Source organism: Podarcis gaigeae (genome assembly GCF_964106915.1).
Source record: "Podarcis gaigeae genome assembly, chromosome: 9".
In the NCBI taxonomy this organism is placed as follows: domain Eukaryota; kingdom Metazoa; phylum Chordata; class Lepidosauria; order Squamata; family Lacertidae; genus Podarcis; species Podarcis gaigeae.
This window is the reverse complement of record NC_139685.1, coordinates 61,312,665-61,333,806: the sequence shown is the minus strand read 5'-3', so window position 1 is coordinate 61,333,806 and position 21,142 is coordinate 61,312,665. Positions and strand designations below refer to the sequence as shown.

The 21,142-nt window shown below is 42.2% G+C and overlaps 1 protein-coding gene across 3 annotated transcripts in view; it reads right to left on the bottom strand.

The window, feature by feature from the left end:
• Positions 1 to 21,142, bottom strand: part of UNC5C (unc-5 netrin receptor C) — a 322,943-nt gene that overhangs the window by 41,768 nt on the left and 260,033 nt on the right. For 2 of the 3 annotated variants that reach the window (XM_083756419.1, XM_083756418.1), the window contains exons 8-10: positions 8,381 to 8,437; positions 5,207 to 5,398; positions 2,503 to 2,847 (exon numbers count right to left, since the gene is read on the bottom strand). In XM_083756419.1, the coding sequence (XP_083612545.1) occupies positions 2,503 to 2,847; positions 5,207 to 5,398; positions 8,381 to 8,437 (594 nt within the window). The remainder of the gene's footprint in view (positions 1 to 2,502; positions 2,848 to 5,206; positions 5,399 to 8,380; positions 8,438 to 21,142) is intronic. The other variant, XM_083756420.1, reaches the window with a different exon arrangement.

Genomic DNA, 21,142 nt, shown 5'->3' with positions numbered 1-21,142 from the left:
ATTCAGGAAATGCCCACTGACGGATTCTGCCAGTGATTAAGGCAGCCACGCACTCATGGCTGTCCGGCTAGAGAGAGTTTAAAACTAACCACAAAACTGGGAGTGTTTTAGCGCTTACGCACAAGCAACCCCTTATGCCATTACACTATGCATTTCCCTATGTTTGTTTAGGAGGGCCTCCAACATCCTGATAAGGTGCTGTTGTTGTTGTGTGTGGGGGTTTTTTTGGGGGGGGGGGAGGAGAAGGGGAAGGGAAGCTTTCTTTCCATGACTTTCCTTAAATCAGTATGCAATATCACAGAATTATAAAATCATAGAGTTGGAAGGGACCCTGAGGTTCATCTAGTCCCTGTAATACAGGAACATGCAGCTGTCCCATACAGGGATTGAGCCTACAACCTTGGAGTTATCAGCGCCATGCTCTAACCTACTGAGGTATCCAGGCTACCCTTTTTCAGATGTTCTAAATGGGGGCAATGAACACATAGGAAGTGTGGGGTGGTGGCATTGTGGTAGCATACTCCACCCCAGAGCTACACACATTTGTGATAATTCCTGAGAGCCAGCATGCATTTAGTTAAATACACAATAAGTTCCCCCTATACAGCTAGAAACCCTTCCTTTGCAATGCTCTGTGTGCATTTATATGTACTTCTGAAAATGACCATTATAATCCTGGAAAAAGAACTTTCCCTATTTGAAACCCCTAAATATTGCATAATAACTTTCAAATACGAAAACACATATGCATTGAGGGGTTCAATGCAGCAAGAGCAATGCTTTGCACTGGAATCTGCAATGAGAAAAATAAAAATCTTCGTATTCTAAGCATCTTCCTTTCTATCCATGGTGTTTACAGCAAACTGAAACTTGGAATGACTACCGTATTTTTCCTTCTATAACACGCAGATTTTTTCTCCTAAAAAGGAAGGGGAAATGTCTGTGCGTGTTATGGAGCGAATGTGTGGTCCCTGGAGCCAAATGGTGCAAGGGGAGGCAAAAAAAAAGCAGGCAAAAATCGCGCTTCTCCTAGAAGGGAAAGCTGAAAAGAGGAAGTGGCTGCTTTCCTGCATTCTTCCTCAGGGTCTTACTGCCCACCCACCTGTTTCCTTGCTGTGTTTGCTCAAACGGAACAAAGAGCAGGGAAAGCCCCTCCCCTCCAGGCAAGCAGAAGGGAAAGCTCCGTGCAGGAGGGAGAGAGAGAGAGAGTGCTCGTGCGAGCTGGCTGGCTTGGGTGGGTAGGTGAGGGAAAACTTTTGCCTTCCTTTCCTCCCTCCCGTTATACCCCTGTCCTGCATTCTTAGCCAGCTGCTTCTCTGCACACCCCTCTTGTGCTCCTTGTCCGTTCTGTGTTTTTCCTTCCCTCCCCACTTAAAATGTGGTTAAAAAGCATGGATCCACATGGATCCTCAGGATCTTTGCATTGGGTCAGCCCAAATTCACCATCAGATCACATAGCATGTCCATGGCTACAGCCTGCCCCCCCAAAATCATGCACCCACTGTTGCCTGGGGCTGCAATGGTGCAAAAACGTGGTTAAAAAGCATGGATCTACATGGATCCTCAGGATCTTTGCATTAGGTCAGCCCAAATTCACCATCAGAGCACATAGCATGTCCATGGCTACAGCCTGCCCCCCAAAAATCACACACCCACTGTTGCCTGGGGCTGCAATGGTGCAAAAACGTGGTTACAAAGCATGGATCCACAGGGATTCTCAGGATTTTTGCATTGGGTCAGCCCAAATTCACCATCAGAGCACATAGCATGTCCATGGCTACAGCCTGCCCCCCAAAAATCACGCACCCACTGTTGCCTGGGGCTGCAATGGTGCAAAAACGTGGTTACAAAGCATGGATCCACAGGGATTCTCAGGATTTTTGCATTGGGTCACCCCAAATTCACCATCAGATCACATGTCTGTGGCCACAGCATGAAGCACAAAAATGATACATCCACTGTTTCTTTCAGAATGTTTTTTCCCTTGTTTTCCTCCTCTAAAAACAATGTGCGTGTTATGGTCAGGTGCGTGTTATAGAGCGAAAAATACGGTAAATTGTTTTGTAATTAATTTATCCTTTTATGTCTAGTGCCAACAGTGAGGGTTTCTGCCTTGAAGGTTGGTTTGTCTTTTGGTGCTGCATGAAAGAAAAGGTCAAGGGTTCTGAATCCCACTTCACACATGGAAGTTGAGAGGCCAATGCTTCTGAAGGCAATGACTCAGAGCTTTGCAATTTTCTGCTAAAGAAGGCCAGGGCTTTGGGGAGCAAATATTTGTAATAGCTGAATAAACCCAAATTGGAGAAAGCACTCTTTGGTCTAAACACAGAATATATAGATTTCCAAGAGTGACCTAAATAATTTTATTTGCTGGTGTGTGTGTGTGTGCGCACACACGTTCGTGCGCGCACACACACACACTTTAAACCATATTTTTGGACACATCAGTCAGTTTTTAAAATAAATTTTAAAAAACCAACTACTGTATTTGAAGTCACTTACCTGAATTTGGTACAATCAGATGACCTCCAAGAGAGTTAAAGGTGCTAAAAGCAGTGCATGATGGGTCTGTCTGCCGTGCAAGACTCTGGTTTTTAATGTTTAATGCTTCGTTATCCAGCAAGGATTGAGTGATCTGCGGGGAGAGTTTGGACGAAAAGTCGGACAGCTCATCCTGTGGAGTGACTGCACCCGAATTGTTGTACACCTTGATCTTCAAGTTGGGAAGTGGATCAAGAATGGGTGAGTTGGTCATTGGTATTTTATCTGACACATCATGCAAAGCATAGACAGGGCCCCTGTACATGGCTGCAGCAGAAGTGAGGTCCGGAGGCACGGCTAGGAGGTCTGTGTTAATAAAAAGAAAAGTAATATGGAAATTATTATGCATACCCTTTACTAGGTGCAATATTGGCTGGAGTTAAAAAAATAATGTGGCTTTGTGGCAGATGAAATCCAGGATGAATATCTATATCAAGGGTAGCTAATATGATGCTCTCCAGATGTTGAGAACACCAGTTTAGGTAACCCTGATTTACATGGAGACATAGAGAAGACTGGTTGTCTAGGAAAAGAAAGTTGCTATTCCTTACTTGATGTAATGAGAGGCGATAATCACTGGCTTTTAGCTGGATCCATATGATTTACATCCTTGTTTTTGTCAACAGGTTAAAAGGAAAATTCATTCTAATTGAACATACTACTGGAAATAATGAAAATAAAGGAAAGTATCTCTCTAACCTTAAAGAGTTCCTCTTTTTACTATACAAGTCAAAGAATATTTCAAAAACTGCAACAACTCCAAAGCCTGTTTTGAAAGGAGACTAATGCAATTCAGGAAAAAATGAACATCCCTATTACTCTACCAAGTCTCTGAAAACCAATAATTTGTTTGCATTAGGTCAGCAAAGCTCCAAAAACCCAAGACTAGACAAATCCCATAACTTTTAATATTGATTTTAGCAGCAGAACCCAAGCTCAGAATTTTGAAAACTGTATTTCTCTTCATGAAGCCCAACAGCTAGCAATAAGAAAACCCCAAATTCATGCCAAAATATTAGTGAAGTTTTGAAGTGTGAAACTCAGAATTATTTTTCTTTCAGCTCCTGCCAAGTATGCTTCGTTATTTATAATTGTGTTTCTGAATGCAAATTCTCTTTCCCCTCAGTACTAATTTTGACGCAAGTTTGAAAGTGCCTGGTTCATATGCACTTTGTTTGGTTATATGAGATTTCTATAGTATAGAAGTAAGTGTACCAGTAAATGTTTAATAATGATGGTGGTGATGGAGCAGTAAGTCAGGACTGGATTTAAAGTACTGGACAGAGGGCAACAGTTGATAAGGCTATAGTCATGGCAACTGGAGTCCAACTCCAAATTTCTCTGAAGGAAATGTTCTCTGTCAAATTTTTCATGCAAAATGCTGACTGCAAAACATCAGCCTATGCAACCAAATGGAACAGGAAAAGGAAACAGAGAATTCCAAATAACTATGAAATCGTGTACTTTATCATTCCTAGTCAGGACTGAATTGTTGCCTGTGGCATCTTCTTGAATTTCTTCTGCAGCAATGATTTAAATGAATCCTTGGCAACCAAACTGCAGCTCTGCTAATCTTCTGCCTTGGACAAAACTCTGGCTACGTTTACTTCCAACTTGATTTAACTTTAATTTGCAAAATATGATTTCTTTAAAGAAAAAAAGAATTGCAGCCTCAGCAAGTGCTTTTCATCAAGTGCCAAGAGGCTTACATGCCTTCATTTTCTGAAGCATCATAGCCACAAATATTTATGAGCACAATCAAGCCTAAGGGTCAATTTATATCATCAATATATTTCCCACCCCCCTGGGCTGTACTACTGAAGGCTGCAGGTTGAATGATCTGAGGCTGGATTTGGTCCTGGTGTCTCCAAACCCTGTACTAAAAACAGACTCCTGATTGAAGAGACTTACCATCTAGATTTGCCACAATGAAAGGGAGACTAATAGGTTTAAAATGGGATTATGGAAGATAAGGGAAGGTAAATTGATAGCATTCAGTGAAAACCTACATCCTGTTGATTAATTGCTGATCCATAATTACATGACTTGCCTTTTAGCACTTGTCCCAGGAAACAAATACATATAACAAAATGAAAACCTTATTGGATAGCTCAGTCGGTAGAGCATGAGACTCATAATATCAGGTTTGTGGGTTCAAGTTCCGTGTTGAGTAAAACATGGGAGGACACTGCAGGGGATTGGAGCAGATGATCCTCATGGTCCTTCCAATTCAGTGATTTGGTGGATGAGACCAAAGGACCATCTGGTCCAGCATTCTGCTCACACAGAGGCCAATGAGATGCACATGGGCAAGACCTGAGTGCAACAGTGCTCTCTCTGCTTGTGGTTCTTAGGAAATGGTATTCAGAGGCGTACTGGCTCCAAGAGTGGAAGGAGAACATATCAATTATAACCATTGCTAGTCTTCTCTATAAAGTTGTCTAATCCTCTTTTAAAAGATGGCCATTCAAGTTACTAGCTGTCACTAAAACTGGTAGGAAGATGTATACACATACATACATACATACATACATACATACAGATAAATTTTGATTTCTTATAGGGTGCTAGGTGCTAGGACGACTTCAGGAAATGTACTGTAATTCACATGGACAATAGAGATTGTCTTTTTATGGTCAATGTGAAAGGCCAAAGGGAAACTAACCTTGCCTCGCAGCTTTGATATTAACAGGCTGAAATCCACCATTTAGTGCTGAGGAGTCTATAATATCTGACTCAAAGTCACGGTGGTTCTTTCTGTAGATGAATAATGCGACGATCACTGAAATAGCCAGGCACACGATCACGGCTATCACAATCCCGACATAGAGAGCTACGTCATCTGAATCAGGAGCAGCTGGGGGAAAAGTTGGTGGGTTGGGGCAGAGAAGCATAAAGTATTAATTACGGTCTCAAGAATGTATGAAAGCATACTTATACATTGTTATCCTTTCCTACAGATGCATACTACCAGTTTTATAGGTTTATTTAAAAACTACTTCAAAAACTCTCCACTTTTAGTAGATATTTATATTTATTAAAAATAATTCTCATAGCTGTTTTCTAATTCTTCATCTATGTTTCTCTCTTTCTTGTAAGGAGGTAGAATAACATACTGTTTATAACCGGATGGACAAGGCAAATTTAATCAAAAGAGGTATTCACAATAGCAGTTCATGGTGAAATTATCAATGCTAATTCATCAAAGCATGTGATCATAAAACAGACTCTCTTTCTTCCTCCCCTGCCCCTTACATCGAATGTTTCACTTTTTAAAAAGCAAGCCAACCTTAAACTAAACAAGTACAGAAAATGGCAGTCATCTTCCGAATCTGATATTCATCAAGCATATTTCTTAAGGGAAACTTATACGCCAAAATTCCATGGCCTGAAATGGGGCTTAAGAGCACATAACTGTGTCTTCGGTTAATCACAAAGTTTCCATCAAGATATTCACTGTGATTGCTTGTGTAGTTTAGAATTCTCCTGCATACACACACAAATATTCAGGGACGGATCTATGATTAGACAGAGTGAGGCAGCTGCTTCAGGCAGCAGATACTGAGGGGTGGGGAGGAGACACAGTTGTGAGTGCCATGGGGCCTGCCCTGTACCCCTTACACTGGCTGACTGTCCTTAATCGCAGGTGAAGATACTTTCCGTTCACCAGTACTGCAGTAAGAGTCAACTGCCAACCCAACTGGTTTCTGTATGTCCCATTGGGAAGGGTGCCATCTTGTCTTTCACCTCAGGCAGCAAGATGGCTTGAGATCGCCCTGCAGAACTCTCTTGTCTGCCATAAACAAGCTGCTGAATAGCACGGTATGCTTCCTTTAAAGCAAGGCTGGGGAACCTATGGCCCTCTAGATGGTGTTGGGTTCCAGCTTTCATGCATAGCGCAGTAGGAATGATTGCTTCAGCAGAACATTTCCTAAATTGTCAGCTAATCACAACTGAAAGCTCATAGCTTCCCAATGCCAGCTCTAAAGCCATGAGTGGACCAGCCATTATGGAAGCTCTGCAACACACCAGGAACCTGATGGAAAGTGTCACACAACTGACAAAGAAATGTTTCCTACAGGCTCCTAATCAACAATAAATAAAATATCAAAATAACTGATTTTTTAAAAAGCTCTTTTTCAAGACTTTGACTTGAAAGCGATCTTGGGATTTAAGCCCCCCTCCCGCATTTATGAGCAAATGGACAGAATTCAAGGGGTTTGCCATCTGCCAAGCAGAAGAAGCCTACAGCAGCTGCCCAAAGAATTAGGAAAGGCTCAAGAGTTTCTCCTGCTTCCAGTGTGGGCTGACAGTGACAATCCAGTCAACTCTACATATAATAGCAGAATAAGCAGAAATGTCACCATGGCTTGAAACACATACTGGACTTAACTCTGGGGATGGAGTCTGAACCATATGCACAAAGCAGGGTAATACAAGCTGAAGGACTGCCTTTCTCTCCTGTGCACCTGTCCATGCATTAATAATGTTTGAAGGTTCTTCTTCAACCCTCTGAAGTGAGGTGTCTGGCAACTGGTGGTCTTTTGGAGCTAATGCGTTCTAGCTCTAGAATGCTCTGCGTACTTCAATGTCTTATCAGCAAAAGTTTGGTCTCTCTGTGTGTTCCTAGATCATGCTTCATGGTCCTACTCTAAATGTGGCTTTATGCTGTTGTGATTCTTTTACTTTTAATGTATAGGACAACTTTTTAAATGGAAGGGCAGAGTTAATATTGACTCAACAAAAAAGAAAGTAATGTATAGAACATATCTGAGTCTCCAGAATGTTTCACATAAGATTATCCCATGAACCCTTCCAAAAACTCTATAACATAGGACAGTACTATTAGCTCCATATTGGGGCAAAAGCTTAGAAACAGTAGTTTGCCTACCAAGTTCACAGCTGAACTGAGCTAGAATTCCCCAGCTTACTCACTTTGCTACATTTATTCTCAGAATTCAGTACAGATTCAAGTGCTATAAAAACCTCTAAAAGCAAGCCAGGATTTTCAGTAGTTCTCCTAAGGGAGCCTGTCCAGCTTGTGAGAATTTTCACTATCTGCTTGTAACACATCTCCTTTGCTAATCCCAGTGTAATACTTAATGCCACTCTTTGCACATACGCTCCCTCAAGGTATCTTTCCAAAAGGCTTAAGTATGTAACACAAATTTGATGCAGAGTTTTGATGTAGAGAGGGACAAAAATCCCACCATTATTATTTTCAAGCAGGCTAAGATTAGGAAATACAAACACATCAACAATTTTTTTAGCAAGCCACTTTGCATTCTTTCTGTATAAAGATAACACTTTTCTAAAAGAGAAAGAGAGAGAGAGAGAGAGAGAGGAAAACACACTTTTTTGTCCTTTGCTTCCTTTAAACTCCCCAACAGAGTCCTAGCTACACAGCTGAAAATGGAGAAATCTCCAAGAAGGAATGATCAAGTTCAATTTACTCTGTGCTAATGGAATTTAAAGGCTCCATTTTGCAAATGTTGCCACTTATTTTATTCAGCCTTCTCAAACAAGAGTAGAAGCAAAATCTGCCAACCATATATTCCCTCTTGCAAGTTTCTCTTCCTTAATACTAATCACATGTATGCAGCCATGTTATGCTTCCTGTTCCCTGGCTTCTGTGGGGATCTGAATACACTTCTCTCAGTCTCTCGCTTCCACATGTTTTCCTGTTGTCCTTTTCTCATCCCATTATCTACACTGGTTTCTTTAATGTAGCAGCCAATACACCTCTTTAAAACTAGCAAAACACATACAAGATAGGCTGAAAGTAAATCTTGGGAGTAGGAAATTGGTATCTAAGAACATAATATCAAACAACACTTACAAGACAATCCATATTCATTCTGGGTTCTCTGTTCAGTTGAAATAGGGTAAATGAAACCTTTAAAAGAAAAAAAAGATGGGAACAAAATCAAATTAACAAAGGGAGCTTTTTAAAAAACAAAAAACAAAAAACCAAACAACACATGAAGAATGGTTTAATTCAAAAAGGAAAAAAAGGAAAAGGAAAGGAAACCCATGGTACTTTAAAATTCTGATTCAGCACACTATTATAATTTTGCATCTCCTGTCTGCTCAGGAGCCTCACTAAGAATTAATAAGTAGGCAGATTGAATTTCAGAGCCAAAAATCGGTCTCGAGTCACTAACTTTGGAGTGCTTAAAGTCTTTCTTTTATTGAGCATAAACTCTAATGGATCTAATTTATTTCATACATCAAGGGTCATTAGCATATGGAAAGTCTTCTTCCCCCCAATCCTTGCCATATGCTTTAATTCCCAGGACATGTTCAGTGGGGCTCTAAACAGTTTTTTTTATTTAATTATAGTAGCTTGCTGTTGGCCTAATAGAACTGAAAGAGACCTGCCGTCATTGGTCAGAGGTTAAATACCCATTTACAGAGAGCTCAGCCCATGCAAAAGCCTCATTCCCCCTGCCCCCCCTTTCCCCTAGATTTCCGGGGAATGGTTTTAACCTCCCCTTTAATAGAAATCCAATAGGAATTCTCCAGGGAGCAAGCAATTTGCCAGAGAGTTGGAAATGGAATGTGTTCCATTTGAGATCATTAGAAAATCAATAGGAGCCTTGAGATTGTAAAGTAATTTATTTTAGATTTTGAAGGCTTTGTGTAATATTGACAAAATCATTGCACAATTCACATTTTTTATCCTAGAGACAAATAGCAAGAAAAGTTACTTTCTTCCTGATTTCCTGTGATAATTCAATGCTTCTAGGGAATCTGCCCTGTGGTTCCTGTGACAGAGAAAAGCTGCTGTTGTTGTTACTTTGTGCCAATACAGACATGATTATTTGGAAGTAAGTTCCTGCTGAGACCAGTAGGACTTACTCCCAGGCAAACATGATTAGGATCAGGGCACCAGCTAGAGTGAATTTGGCTCCACTTGTGTTCACAAAAAAACACACCCTGTGCCTAGATAGAAAAACACTGCAATGTTGGGCATGTGGGAAATAAAATGTCTGAAGACTGCTAGAAGTTGCTACCATTTCTACATGTACATCTCAACTCCTGGACTCTAAAATATGGGCCTATGCAACTTCAAATGTGTGGATCAAGAAGCAATTCAAACAAAGCAATACTAAATGGAGGACATGGTGTTTTGTGTAAGGTAAAGGAACTGTAAAAGATACTGCAATATGTAAGAATTAAGATTTTATGTGGATAGACATATCTTCTGAGTTCCCTGCCTATAGAGATCAAGCAGTAACCTTCACTGTACTCTTTTTGTCACCTGCTAAAACATTCTTGTTTAGGTAATTCAACCCAGATGCTTAGACAGTTGAGGTAACTAAAATATTTTAGTATTTTAACTTTTGTTTGTTTGGTTATGATTTTTTCTTGAATTTATTGTTTTATCTTTTCTTGCTTTGAGGTTTTTTACAAGCAAGTTGTGTATAAGTTTTATGAAACAAGCGCATTGTAGACACCTTTTTAGCTTTGGCCACACTTCTCAGGCATGTGTTTTCATGACTATCACTTGCAATCCCATAACAGTCCACCATTTTCAGCCTCAGACCACCATGAATATGTTAGTGGAAATAAGCAAAGTGGACAAAAGAACAGACTTGGCTTCTCAACTTTACACTCTGACCCTTTCACCTGTGCTAATAATTCTATCTCCCAGTCAATACTGCAGAAAAGCAAAAGCTCAAAGGCTGTGGCTCAATGGCAGAGCACATGGTTTGCATGCAAAAGGTCTGAGGTTCAATGCACAGCATCTTTAGCTATGGCTGGGAAGGAAGCCTGTCTGACACATTGGAGAGCAAGTGTCAGTCAGTGTTGACAGGTACTGAGTTGGATGGACCCATGACCTGACTCGGTATAACCGGCTTCCTACGTTCCAAGGGTGATAGTGCCGCAAGGGTGACAGAGTGAAATTAGATCACCATGAGACCCAAGAGTTGCTTCTAAACTCTCAGTAGATTGAATGTTAATGGCTGGGTTTTGTCTATTTCCATGCATACTTCCTGTTATTGGGTTTGGCTTCTTATTAATGAAAAGGCTGAACCATTCCATAATTTAGATTTGCTTTCAGATTCCTAGCTGATTCACATTACTCCCGCAGAAGGTGCCATCTTGAATGGCTTCCAAAGGGAATGGACAAATTCATCGAGGATAAGGTTATCAATATCTAATAGGCATGATGGCCATATAATACCTCCAGTGTGAGAGGCAGTATGTCTCTGAATCTCAGTCACTGGGAATCACATGTGGGGAGAGTGCTCTTGCACTCAAGTCCTGCTTGTAGGCTTCCCATAGGCATCTGGTTGGCTGCTGTTAGAACAGGATGGTGGACAACATGGGCCATTGGCCTGATCCAGCAGAGCCCTTAGGTTTTTATTAGGGGTGTGCAACATGTGGAAACCATCAACGTGGCAGCCAGATAGTTCACAAAGTCCTGTTCACTAGCCATTGACTGTAATGTGAAGTGATGTATTGCCTTATGAAAGAACCATTGCAGAGTAATCCTATGTCAATTCAGCTATAATACCTTGAGCTCAATCCAGCACACCATAGGCCCAGTGCCCACATGCAGAACAATTCCACAAGGCCAAAGAAAGCCTTGATTCAGTTCTCCACTGTTAGAGTTTGTGCATGGGCACTCAGTGGGAGTTATGCACAAGTCTCTAATTCCCTATAGTGGTCTGATGCTCTGAATATCCACATGCATGTGCCACAGGGAAAGGTGGCAACACAACGATATGTGTTGCCCCATGTAAATCCCTCTGTGCTCTAAACATAGCAGACTGGATTGACCCCTTCCATTTTCAGGGAGGTCAGCTCACACATTTGGCTGAGAGCTACCCAGCACTTGAGTGGTCAACTAATGTCAGATCTCATGATGCACGCTCAACATAAGACTAAGGGTGGGGTGACCATGTAGCACAAACCACTACCATTAAGTGTAAATGGTGATCTTGCTCTGTGTCATTAGGAAGAAATAACTCTACTTCAGTATATGTTGTTTATATGTATCAACTGAACGCAGGCATTTTGAAAAAATGCTCATGGGTGATTAACATAACACCCCTCGCAACTGTTTATACACAAACACTTTTGATAATAGAAATTTACTTTAAATCAGAAACTTTAGCACCTTTCTGAAATTACATTTTAATTCAGAATATTAATGGGTTTGGGAGAGGCAAGGAAATTATTTGGGGGACACAAACAATCAGTGTTTGGTGTCAACTGCTTCATAAGATGTGAGCCTGGCCATCTCTCTTTAGAGTTTTTGTGTTTTTTTTAATGCTTGGCAATCTGATCTTCCATATAATAAGAAAGGACATTTTCTTCAGATAATGAGGCAAATCTGCTGAGATTAGTACCTGCAATAATGAAAAATGACTTTTCTCCCAGCTTCAAAGTGAGAACAGTGCAAAGCAGGGATTTGTAGTCTCTCCTCCTTGATCTATTTTGCTCACAGTATCAGCACTGCGGCATGGCAAGTACCTGAGGGACTTCAACTATCATTGCCACATTTCTTTACTAGGGTAAATGTAGAAAAAAGTGCTGCTGAATTTGACTCCACAATAGTTGCTGGCTCTGTTGATCTGTGCCTGGAGCAGCTGGTGTCATAGTCGGTAACTTGCTTTGAGGGGGGGAAAAGTAATTTAAGATGCCTCAAGTGGCTTTTGATGAAACAAAAAAAAATTATTTTCAAAGGTTCTATCAGTGTTTGTTGCTAACTTCTTGTGTGTTTACTGTAGGAATAGTTAAAGTGCTGTTAGTTCGACGCTTAGTTTCTTCCTTGCATTTAAATGAACATCTCAAATTATTTGGAGGGGTGGGAATTATTCATTCCAGTTTTAGGAAGGAAAAAGTAGGGCACAGCTAGACTTAAGGCTCTGTTGAAACTTCCATTATCATTTATGGGTCGTCCCCCCTCCCAATACTGACAATGATTTTTCTAAAATCCATTTTTGGCTCCATTTCCAGTTCTCAACTTTGTAACACTGAGAGCTCATAGTGAAAATGGCATGATGGTCAAAGCAATATAGAACACCCAACATAGGCCTCAAGTACTTGCAGTGAAATCTCATGAGCGAAAAGCAAGTCAAGATGGAGATTATAGTAGGGGTTTTTCCTCCTAGTAAGCCAAATTAACCAGAAACTTAAATGCCTCTTGGCATTTAATATGCAGGTCGACATCCAATGTCACACCAGCAGACTTCCATTCTTGAAATAGTATTTCCCTTTCCAATTCTCACCTTTGCAGGCACCGATTAAAAATAAAATTAGTTTGGAGTGTTGGAGGCTGGTAATTACAGGTATCACAGGTGCTTGTGGAAGAGGAATTTAACCCTCATTCAGTCCTATGATGAAAGTTAACTTTATTGCCTTTGACTGCTGCATTTCCAATAATTATCAGCTCCTCCCCCAATCTGATATTTGCATTTAAAAAAACCTGAACTTTAAATGAAAAGAATCATTTAGCAATCATGTCTAGTTTGACCTCAAGCATAGCAAAACTTGGCACAAAATGCAGCAGTGAAGTATCACAAGAAAAAGCTCACATTATGGGGGGAACTATTTCTTTCTGGTAACGGCTGGAAAGAACTCTCCCACTGAAAACTAGGTGTGTGCAAGGTGGGGGCAAATCATTCCAACATGCATTTGTTTTCATTTTTAAAACTTCAATGTGTTTCATTTCTTATTCTACGAAAGCATTTGTCCTGTGACAAAGTTCACTGATCCCTGAATTTTTGAATTTTATTGATTTATTGATGGTACATTTTATGTTGTATTTTATGCTGTTTTTAAGTCACATTTTAATCAATGTTTTATATTTGCTGTTAGCCACCCTGAGCCCGGTTTTTAACCTGGGGAGGAACCTGGGGAGAAAGACAGAATGGACAATGTTTTCAAGGTAACTCCTAGTAGGATTTTTAAACATTTTTATTAACATCTTATATTAAGTTTTTGTAAGATTTATGTGGCGTGCAGGACAGCTGTTTTCATTCTAAAAGTCTATCTTGGGGACCAGAACTTGAGCTGAGTAATCTTTGATTAAGTGTAGTCAAATTTCAATAAATCAAGTTCTAAAGCACACTAGACCTACCCATCCTCTTTAGTAGATTCTGCATGGATCTTTCCATACTCTGTTTTAGTTATAGTAACACTGCTATACCATTTACTTATGATCATAATGTTATATCAGCTTTTTTTTAAAAAAAAAATAATAATCTAGATGGTACCGATTTAGGCTGCTATCTGGCTCATATCATTCACTCTTCCATCTTTGATACCCAGTAGGGAAATTTTGCATGCATGCATTTGAATTTACAGTGGTACCTCTGGTTACAAACGCTTCAGGTTACGAGCTCCACTAACCTGCAAGTAGCTGCTCCTGGTTGTGAATTTTGCCCCAGGATGTGAACAAAAACTGCACGCCGGAGACCCCGGCCGGGTGGTTTGCCCTGCCCCTGTGGACGGTTTGCCCCACCCCTCGACACCCTGCCCCGGGTGCCGGAGAGCCTTCCTTCACCACTGTGTACAAGTTCTCATTCATTTAGCGCATCTGATTCCTAAAAGCCACATAGATCAGCTCAGCAGTACTGACAGCATAGGCTTTGTATGCAAAAGGTCCCAGGCTCAGTCCCTGGCAATTCAATGCAGAACTGGGATAGAATTCTGTTAAAAACCTGGGAGGATGACTGCTGGTCATGGGTAGCATTGAGCTAGATTGAGGTGGGTAATCTCCAGTCCATGGGCTAAATTCAGCCTGGAAGGAGACCCAAATTGGTCCACCAACCCTTTCTTGGCAAACCACACCCACCTGCCGCACACCTGATGTCATCTGTGATGTCAAGTGAGGGCAGGTATCAATGTTGCTTCAAAGGAACCTGGGAGCTTAAAGTGAGCTCCTGAGTGCTCCTTTGCTGGAGTCAGATGTGCTTCCACAACCCATCAACTGATGTACAGATCGAGCGGACTTTGCACCAGGAGCAGGAAGAGTATTGCTGCTAAAATGAAAGAAAAGCAGCTTCATCATAAGTTTGAAATGAAACTACTCCCTCCTTCTGCAGCCAATGTGCCTTCAAAGAGGCTCATCACCTGACATCATTATGACATCAAGTGGCATCATTTGGTCCATGATGGTTTGTTGTTTAGTCGTTTAGTCGTGTCCGACTCTTCGTGACCCCATGGACCAGAGAACGCCAGGCACCTCTGTCCTCCACTGCCTCCCGCAGTTTGCTCAAACTCATGCTGGTAACCTCGAAAACACTATCCAACCATCTCGTCCTCTGCCGTCCCCTTCTCCTTGTGCCCTCCATCTTTCCCAACATCAGGGTCTTCTCCAGGGAGTCTTCTCTTCTCATGAGGTGGCCAAAGTACTGGAGCCTCAGCTTCACAATCTGTCCTTCCAGTGAGCACTCAGGGTTGATTTCCTTCAGTATGGAGAGGTTTGATCTTCTTGCAGTCCATGGGACTCTCAAGAGTCTCCTCCAGCACCGTAATTCAAAAGCATCAATTCTTCGGCGATCAGCCTTCTTTATGGTCCAGCTCTCACTTCCATACATCACTACTGGGAAAACCATAGCTTTAACTATACGAACCTTTGTTGGCAAGGTGATGTCTCTACTTCTCAAGATGCTGTCTAGGCCTGTCATTGCCCTTCTCCCAAGAAGCAGGCGTCTTTTAATTTCGTGGCTGCTGTCACCATCTGCAGTGATCATTGAGCCCAAGAAAGTAAAATCTCTCACTACCTCCATTTCTTCCCCTTCTATTTGCCAGGAGGTGATGGGACCAGTGGCCATGATCTTCGTTTTTTTGATGTTGAGCTTCAGGCCATATTTTGCGCTCTCCTCTTTCACCCTCATTAAAAGGTTCTTTAATTCCTCCTCACTTTCTGCCATCAAGGTTGTGTCATCTGCATATCTGAGGTTGTTGATATTTCTTCCGGCAATCTTAATTCCGGCTAGGGATTCATCCAGCCCAGCCTTTCGCATGATGAATTCTGCATATAAGTTAAATAAGCAGGGAGACAAAATACAGCCTTGTCGTACTCCTTTCCCAATTTTGAACCAATCAGTTGTTCCATATCCAGTTCTAACTGTAGCTTCTTGTCCCACATAGAGATTTCTCAGGAGACAGATGAGGTGATCTGGCACTCCCATTTCTTTAAGAACTTGCCATAGTTTGCCGTGGTCGACATAGTCAAAAGCTTTTGCATAGTCAATGAAGCAGAAGTAGATGTCTTTCTGGAACTCTCTAGCTTTCTCCATAATCCAGCGCATGTTTGCAATTTGGTCTCTGGTTCCTCTGCCTCTTCTAAATCCAGCTTGCACTTCTGGGAGTTCTCGGTCCACATACTGCTTGAGCCTTCCTTGTAGAATTTTAAGCATAACCTTGCTAGCATGTGAAATGAGTGCAATTGTGCGGTAGTTGGAGCATTCTTTGGCACTGCCCTTCTTTGGGATTGGGATGTAGACTGATCTTCTCCAATCCTCTGGCCACTGCTGAGTTTTCCAAACTTGCTGGCATATTGAGTGTAGCACCTTAACAGCATCATCTTTTAAAATTTTAAATAGTTCAGCTGGAATGCCATCACTTCCACTGGCCTTGTTATTTGCAGTGCTTTCTAAGGCCCATTTGACTTCACTTTCCAGGATGTCTGGCTCAAGGTCAGCAACCACACTACCTGGGGTATACGAGACATCCATTTCTTTCTGGTATAATTCCTCTGTGTATTCTTGCCACCTCTTCTTGATGTCTTCTGCTTCTGTTAGGTCCTTTCCACTTTTGTCCTTTATTGTGGAAATCTTTGTACGAAATGTTCCTTTCATATCTCCAATTTTCTTGAACAGATCTCTGGTTCTTCCCATTCTATTGCTTTCCTCTATTTCTTTGCATTGCTCGTTTAAGAAGGTCTTCTTGTCTCTCCTTGCTATTCTTTGGAAATCTGCATTCAATTTCCTGTATCTTTCACCATCTCCCTCGCATTTTGCTTGCCTTCTCTCCCCCGCTATTTGTAAGGCCTCATTGGACAGCCACTTTGCTTTCTTGCATTTCCTTTTCATTGGGATGGTTTTCGTTGCTGCCTCCTGTATAATGTTACGAGCCTCCATCCATAGTTCTTCAGGCATTCTGTCCACCAAATCTAAATCCTTAAACCTGTTCCTCACTTCCACTGTGTATTCATAAGGGATTTGACTTAGATTGTATCTTACCGGCCCAGTGGTTTTTCCTACTTTCTTCAGTTTAAGCTTGAATTTTGCTATAAGAAGCTGATGATCTGAGCCACAGTCAGCTCCAGGTCTTGTTTTTGCTGACTGTATAGAGCTTCTCCATCTTTGGCTGCAGAGAATATAATCAATCTGATTTCGATGCTGCCCATCTGGTGATGTCCATGTGTAGAGTCGTCTCTTGTGTTGCTGGAAAAGCGTGTTTGTGATGACCAGCTTGTTCTCTTGACAGAACTCTATTAGCCTTTGCCCTGCTTCGTTTTGATCTCCAAGGCCAAACTTGCCAGTTGTTCCTTTTATCTCTTGACTCCCTACTTTAGCATTCCAATCCCCTATAATGAGAAGAACATCCTTCTTTGGTGTCACTTCTATAAGGTCTTGTAAGTCTTCATAGAATTGGTCAATTTCAGTTTCTTCAGCACAAGTAGTTGGTGCATAAACTTGGATTACTGTGATGTTAAAAGGTCTGCCTTGGATTCGTATCGAGATCATTCTATCATTTTTGAGATTGCATCCCAGTACAGCTTTCACCACTCTTTTGTTGACTATGAGGGCCACTCCATTTCTTTTATGGGTTTCTTGCCCACAGTAGTAGATATGATGGTCATCCGAACTGAATTCACCCATTCCCGTCCATTTTAGTTCACTGATGCCCAGGATGTCAATATTTATTCTTGCCATCTCATTTTTGACCACCTCCAACTTACCCAGGTTCATGGTTCTTACATTCCAGGTTCCTATGCAATATTTTTCTTTACAGCATTGGACTTTCCTTTCGCTTCCAGGCATATCCGCAACTGAGCGTCCTTTCGGCTTTGGCCCAGCCGCTTCATCAGCTCTGGATCTACTTGTACTTGCCCTCCGCTCTTCCCCAGTAGCATGTTGGACGCCTTCCGACCTGAGGGGCTCATCTTCCAGCGTCATATCTTTTATATGCCTGTTGTCTTTGTCCATGGAGTTTTCTTGGCAGGGATACTGGAGTGGCTTGCCGGTTCCTCCTCCAGGTGGATCACGTTTGGTCAAAACTCTCCACTATGACCTGTTCATCTTGGGTGCCCTGCTCGGCATAGTTCATAGCTTCTCTGAGTTCTTCAAGCCCCTTCGCCACGGCAAGGCAGTGATCCATGAAGGGGACCATGATGGTTAGGGATGAGAAAATTTTCACCTGCTGAGAGGGGGAAGTTCTCCACCTTTGAACTAGATGGGCCAGTGTTACAATGTCTTTATCTAATAGCTTCCCATGTCTACCTTGTTCAACCACTATCACACATGTGTCTACACAACAGAGGGGGTAGTAGATTGTGGACCTGGCCCAATAAGGCAGCCCTGACACAGAAGTAAATTATGTTAGTACAGAAACATGTTGCCCCCACGGATCTTTGTTTGCATGAATGCTTTCCTGCATATAATTTAGTGCCTGAGTGCCATATCAAGTGCAGAAAGCCCCTGTGTGGATGGTTGGGAATGTGATTATGCAGATAGGCAGGTATATTCAGAGTGACTTATTCCATTTTAATACAAAGGCTCATTTAATTCCTTTGTGCGCACTCAAGAGGGTTTCACCGTGATGATCTTCCAAGAACACTTTTTTTTTTGCTTTTTTAAAACAACAACAACAACAACAAAACAACAACAACAACAGCAAAAGCCTTTTTTCTTGCTTACTGCAAGCTAATCTGCTCAAGGGCTTGATAGGTTCACATCACTAATATCATGATCTATAATCCATTATAGCTTTTAAAATAAGCACAGGGGGAATCTGAACACATATTGCATAGGAAAGGCCTGACATGACCACTTAATTATGCAGGGCTATGTGTGCTGCCAGATTAACATTGTGTTGTAACATTATTACAACACAAAAGACAGAGTTGTTAAATTAACCTTTCTTTCCCCTCAAGGAACAGCTTGGAGGTCAATGTGCAAAACATAGAGAGGGCAGCTCCTGGAGAGCTATGACTAAATCCATAGCTCAGGATTTATGGGCAAGCAGCCTGTTCCCCTGGTATGTGTGTGTGTGTTCATGTGTGTTACCCACTGAAAAAGCAAACAAAAAACAGCATCATAAACAGGACTCCCTGCTGTAACTTGGATGCATGTTTTAATTTTTTTTGTACATTTTAAAGTGCTACCAGTCTGGATGCTAGTTAGTGGAGCATTAGGCTTCTTCATGCAACTAAGGGTTTAATTTGGCCAGCAAGGAAGACTGAAGCAGTAGTTCACCTAGATTAACCTTTGCTGCAACCTGAGTGGTATTTTGAAATGGGAATCTGGACTAGTCTCAGTCTCACCTCTGGCATACAGTATTAGCAGTGGGCTACATTGCAGGCTTGCTGTAAATCAGGTTCTCCTTTAAAGAGGGCACGTGTTGCGGCAAGACCTGGCAACCAAACCCTGTGTTGTGGGTGGGTTAGATTGAATAGCCACAACACCCAATTGGTAGGTCCCTTGATGCTGGGTTCAATCAGGCCAATGGGACGCAAGCTAAACGGATCGAGGGACCTATATATACCCATGCACGTGACCCAGAGCTTCCTCTTTTGGTGCATGCATTGGAACACCTGCCCACCTCTCCCTATATTTAGGGCTCTGCGCTTGACCTTGCTGTGCTGTCATGTGTCATCTGCCGTTGGGACAGGGGCACGGCAGGAATTTTCCCCACTTGGCTGATTGGTTGTTGCCATTTGGGTTACGCCTGCCACGTAGTAAATCGTCGCAACTTGTAAGGTTGTGGATAGGCTCTGGTTCAGGTGATGGGAGAACGGTCTCACCATCCCTATGTGAAGGGTATTCCGTTAAAGGAATCCAGGGACTTGATGGCTTGGTCAACCCCTGTGAGGTGGTTGTGCCTGTGCCTGAGTCCAGGGGAGCATTTTTGGGTGGCGGAGATAGCCTGTTTCCGGCTTTCCACTTATCCTGGTGTTCACACTAGGCTGACCTATGCTGGTGCCCTGGGTCAGCGCCACCTGTACAGGGAGCTAGTCAAACCAGAGCCTATGCAACCACTCACTTGCTGTAATCAATAAAGTTGTGGCATAAATTCTGCCAAAAACCAAACCAAAATTTGAGTCTTGTCTGAATTTATTTAAGGGGGAGGTTTAAAGGTCCAAACACGCAAACTACTCTCTCTCAGCACAGCCCTCCAACCTGCAATTGAGATCTAACAGAGACTGACACTGCAGGGTTTGCTGCAATCTTTTGTGGCTGCTTGGGTGGATGACCTATGGCATACTTGTGCCTAAGCCCAGCACCATTAAAATCTTGGATTTCACAATTTGTATTGTCATCTCTCTATTCTGCCCTGTCTTATCAGTATGAATAGAAAGAGACTCACTGTCTCTCTGTGTGTCTTTTTTCTTTACCTCTTTTTCCCCCTTCTTTTCCTTCTCCTCCTGTGATGAGGCTACATTTTAATATTTTAATGTTCCATTATTTTAATTGTTGTGTTTTATTTTTGTTTTTAAGTTTGTAATCATTCATCTTGTTTTTATTATTGCTTGTAAGCCGCTCTGAGCCCGGCCTTGGCTGGGGTAGCTACTTGATTCTAAACTCCCTTCCCACCTGGTTGTCTGTCCACCACCTTCAGCCAGTCTCCATTTTGGATTCCTCCTGCCTTGGAGTTCCCATAATGCTCAACCCTCCTGATTTAAGTAGAGTATCCCAGCTTCTGATTGGATCCCGGAATGTCCCATCAGCTGACTCACGCACAGAGGGTGCCGTAACAATGATGTAGAACAGTGAGAGAAAGATGGGGATGGCAAAATTTTAGTGCAGCACAGGGCACCACTGAAATTTGAAAGCCCAAGGTCCATCACTGAAAGACAGGTGATAATTTCAACAGAAGTGGACTGCAGTGAAGCTACAGATCCATGACATAAAATAATAATAATAATATATTCCTCTGAAGTTGATAAAATACTTCATGGTGTGAACTGATCTGTTTCCCCCCCTACTCATAAAGGTAAAGGGACCCCTGAGTACTAGGTCCACTCGTGACCGACTCTGGGGTTGAGGCGCTCATCTCGCTTTATTGGCCGAGGGAGCCAGCGTACAGCTTCCGGGTCATGTGGCCAGCATGACTAAGCCGCTTCTGGCAAACCAGAGCAGCACATGGAAACGCCGTTTACCTTCCCGCCAGAGTGGTACCTATTTATCTACTTGCACTATGCTTTCAAACTGCTTGGTTGGCAGGAGCAGGGACCGAGCAACGGGAGCTCACCCTGTCGCAGGGATTCGAACCGCCGACCTTCTGATCGGCAAGTCCTAGGCTCTGTGGTTTAACCCACAGCGCCACCCGCGTCCCCCCACCCCACATAGCATACTATTAGTCAAGGATATTATTCAGCTGGAGTGATTATGTTGCAATCCCATGAAGACAA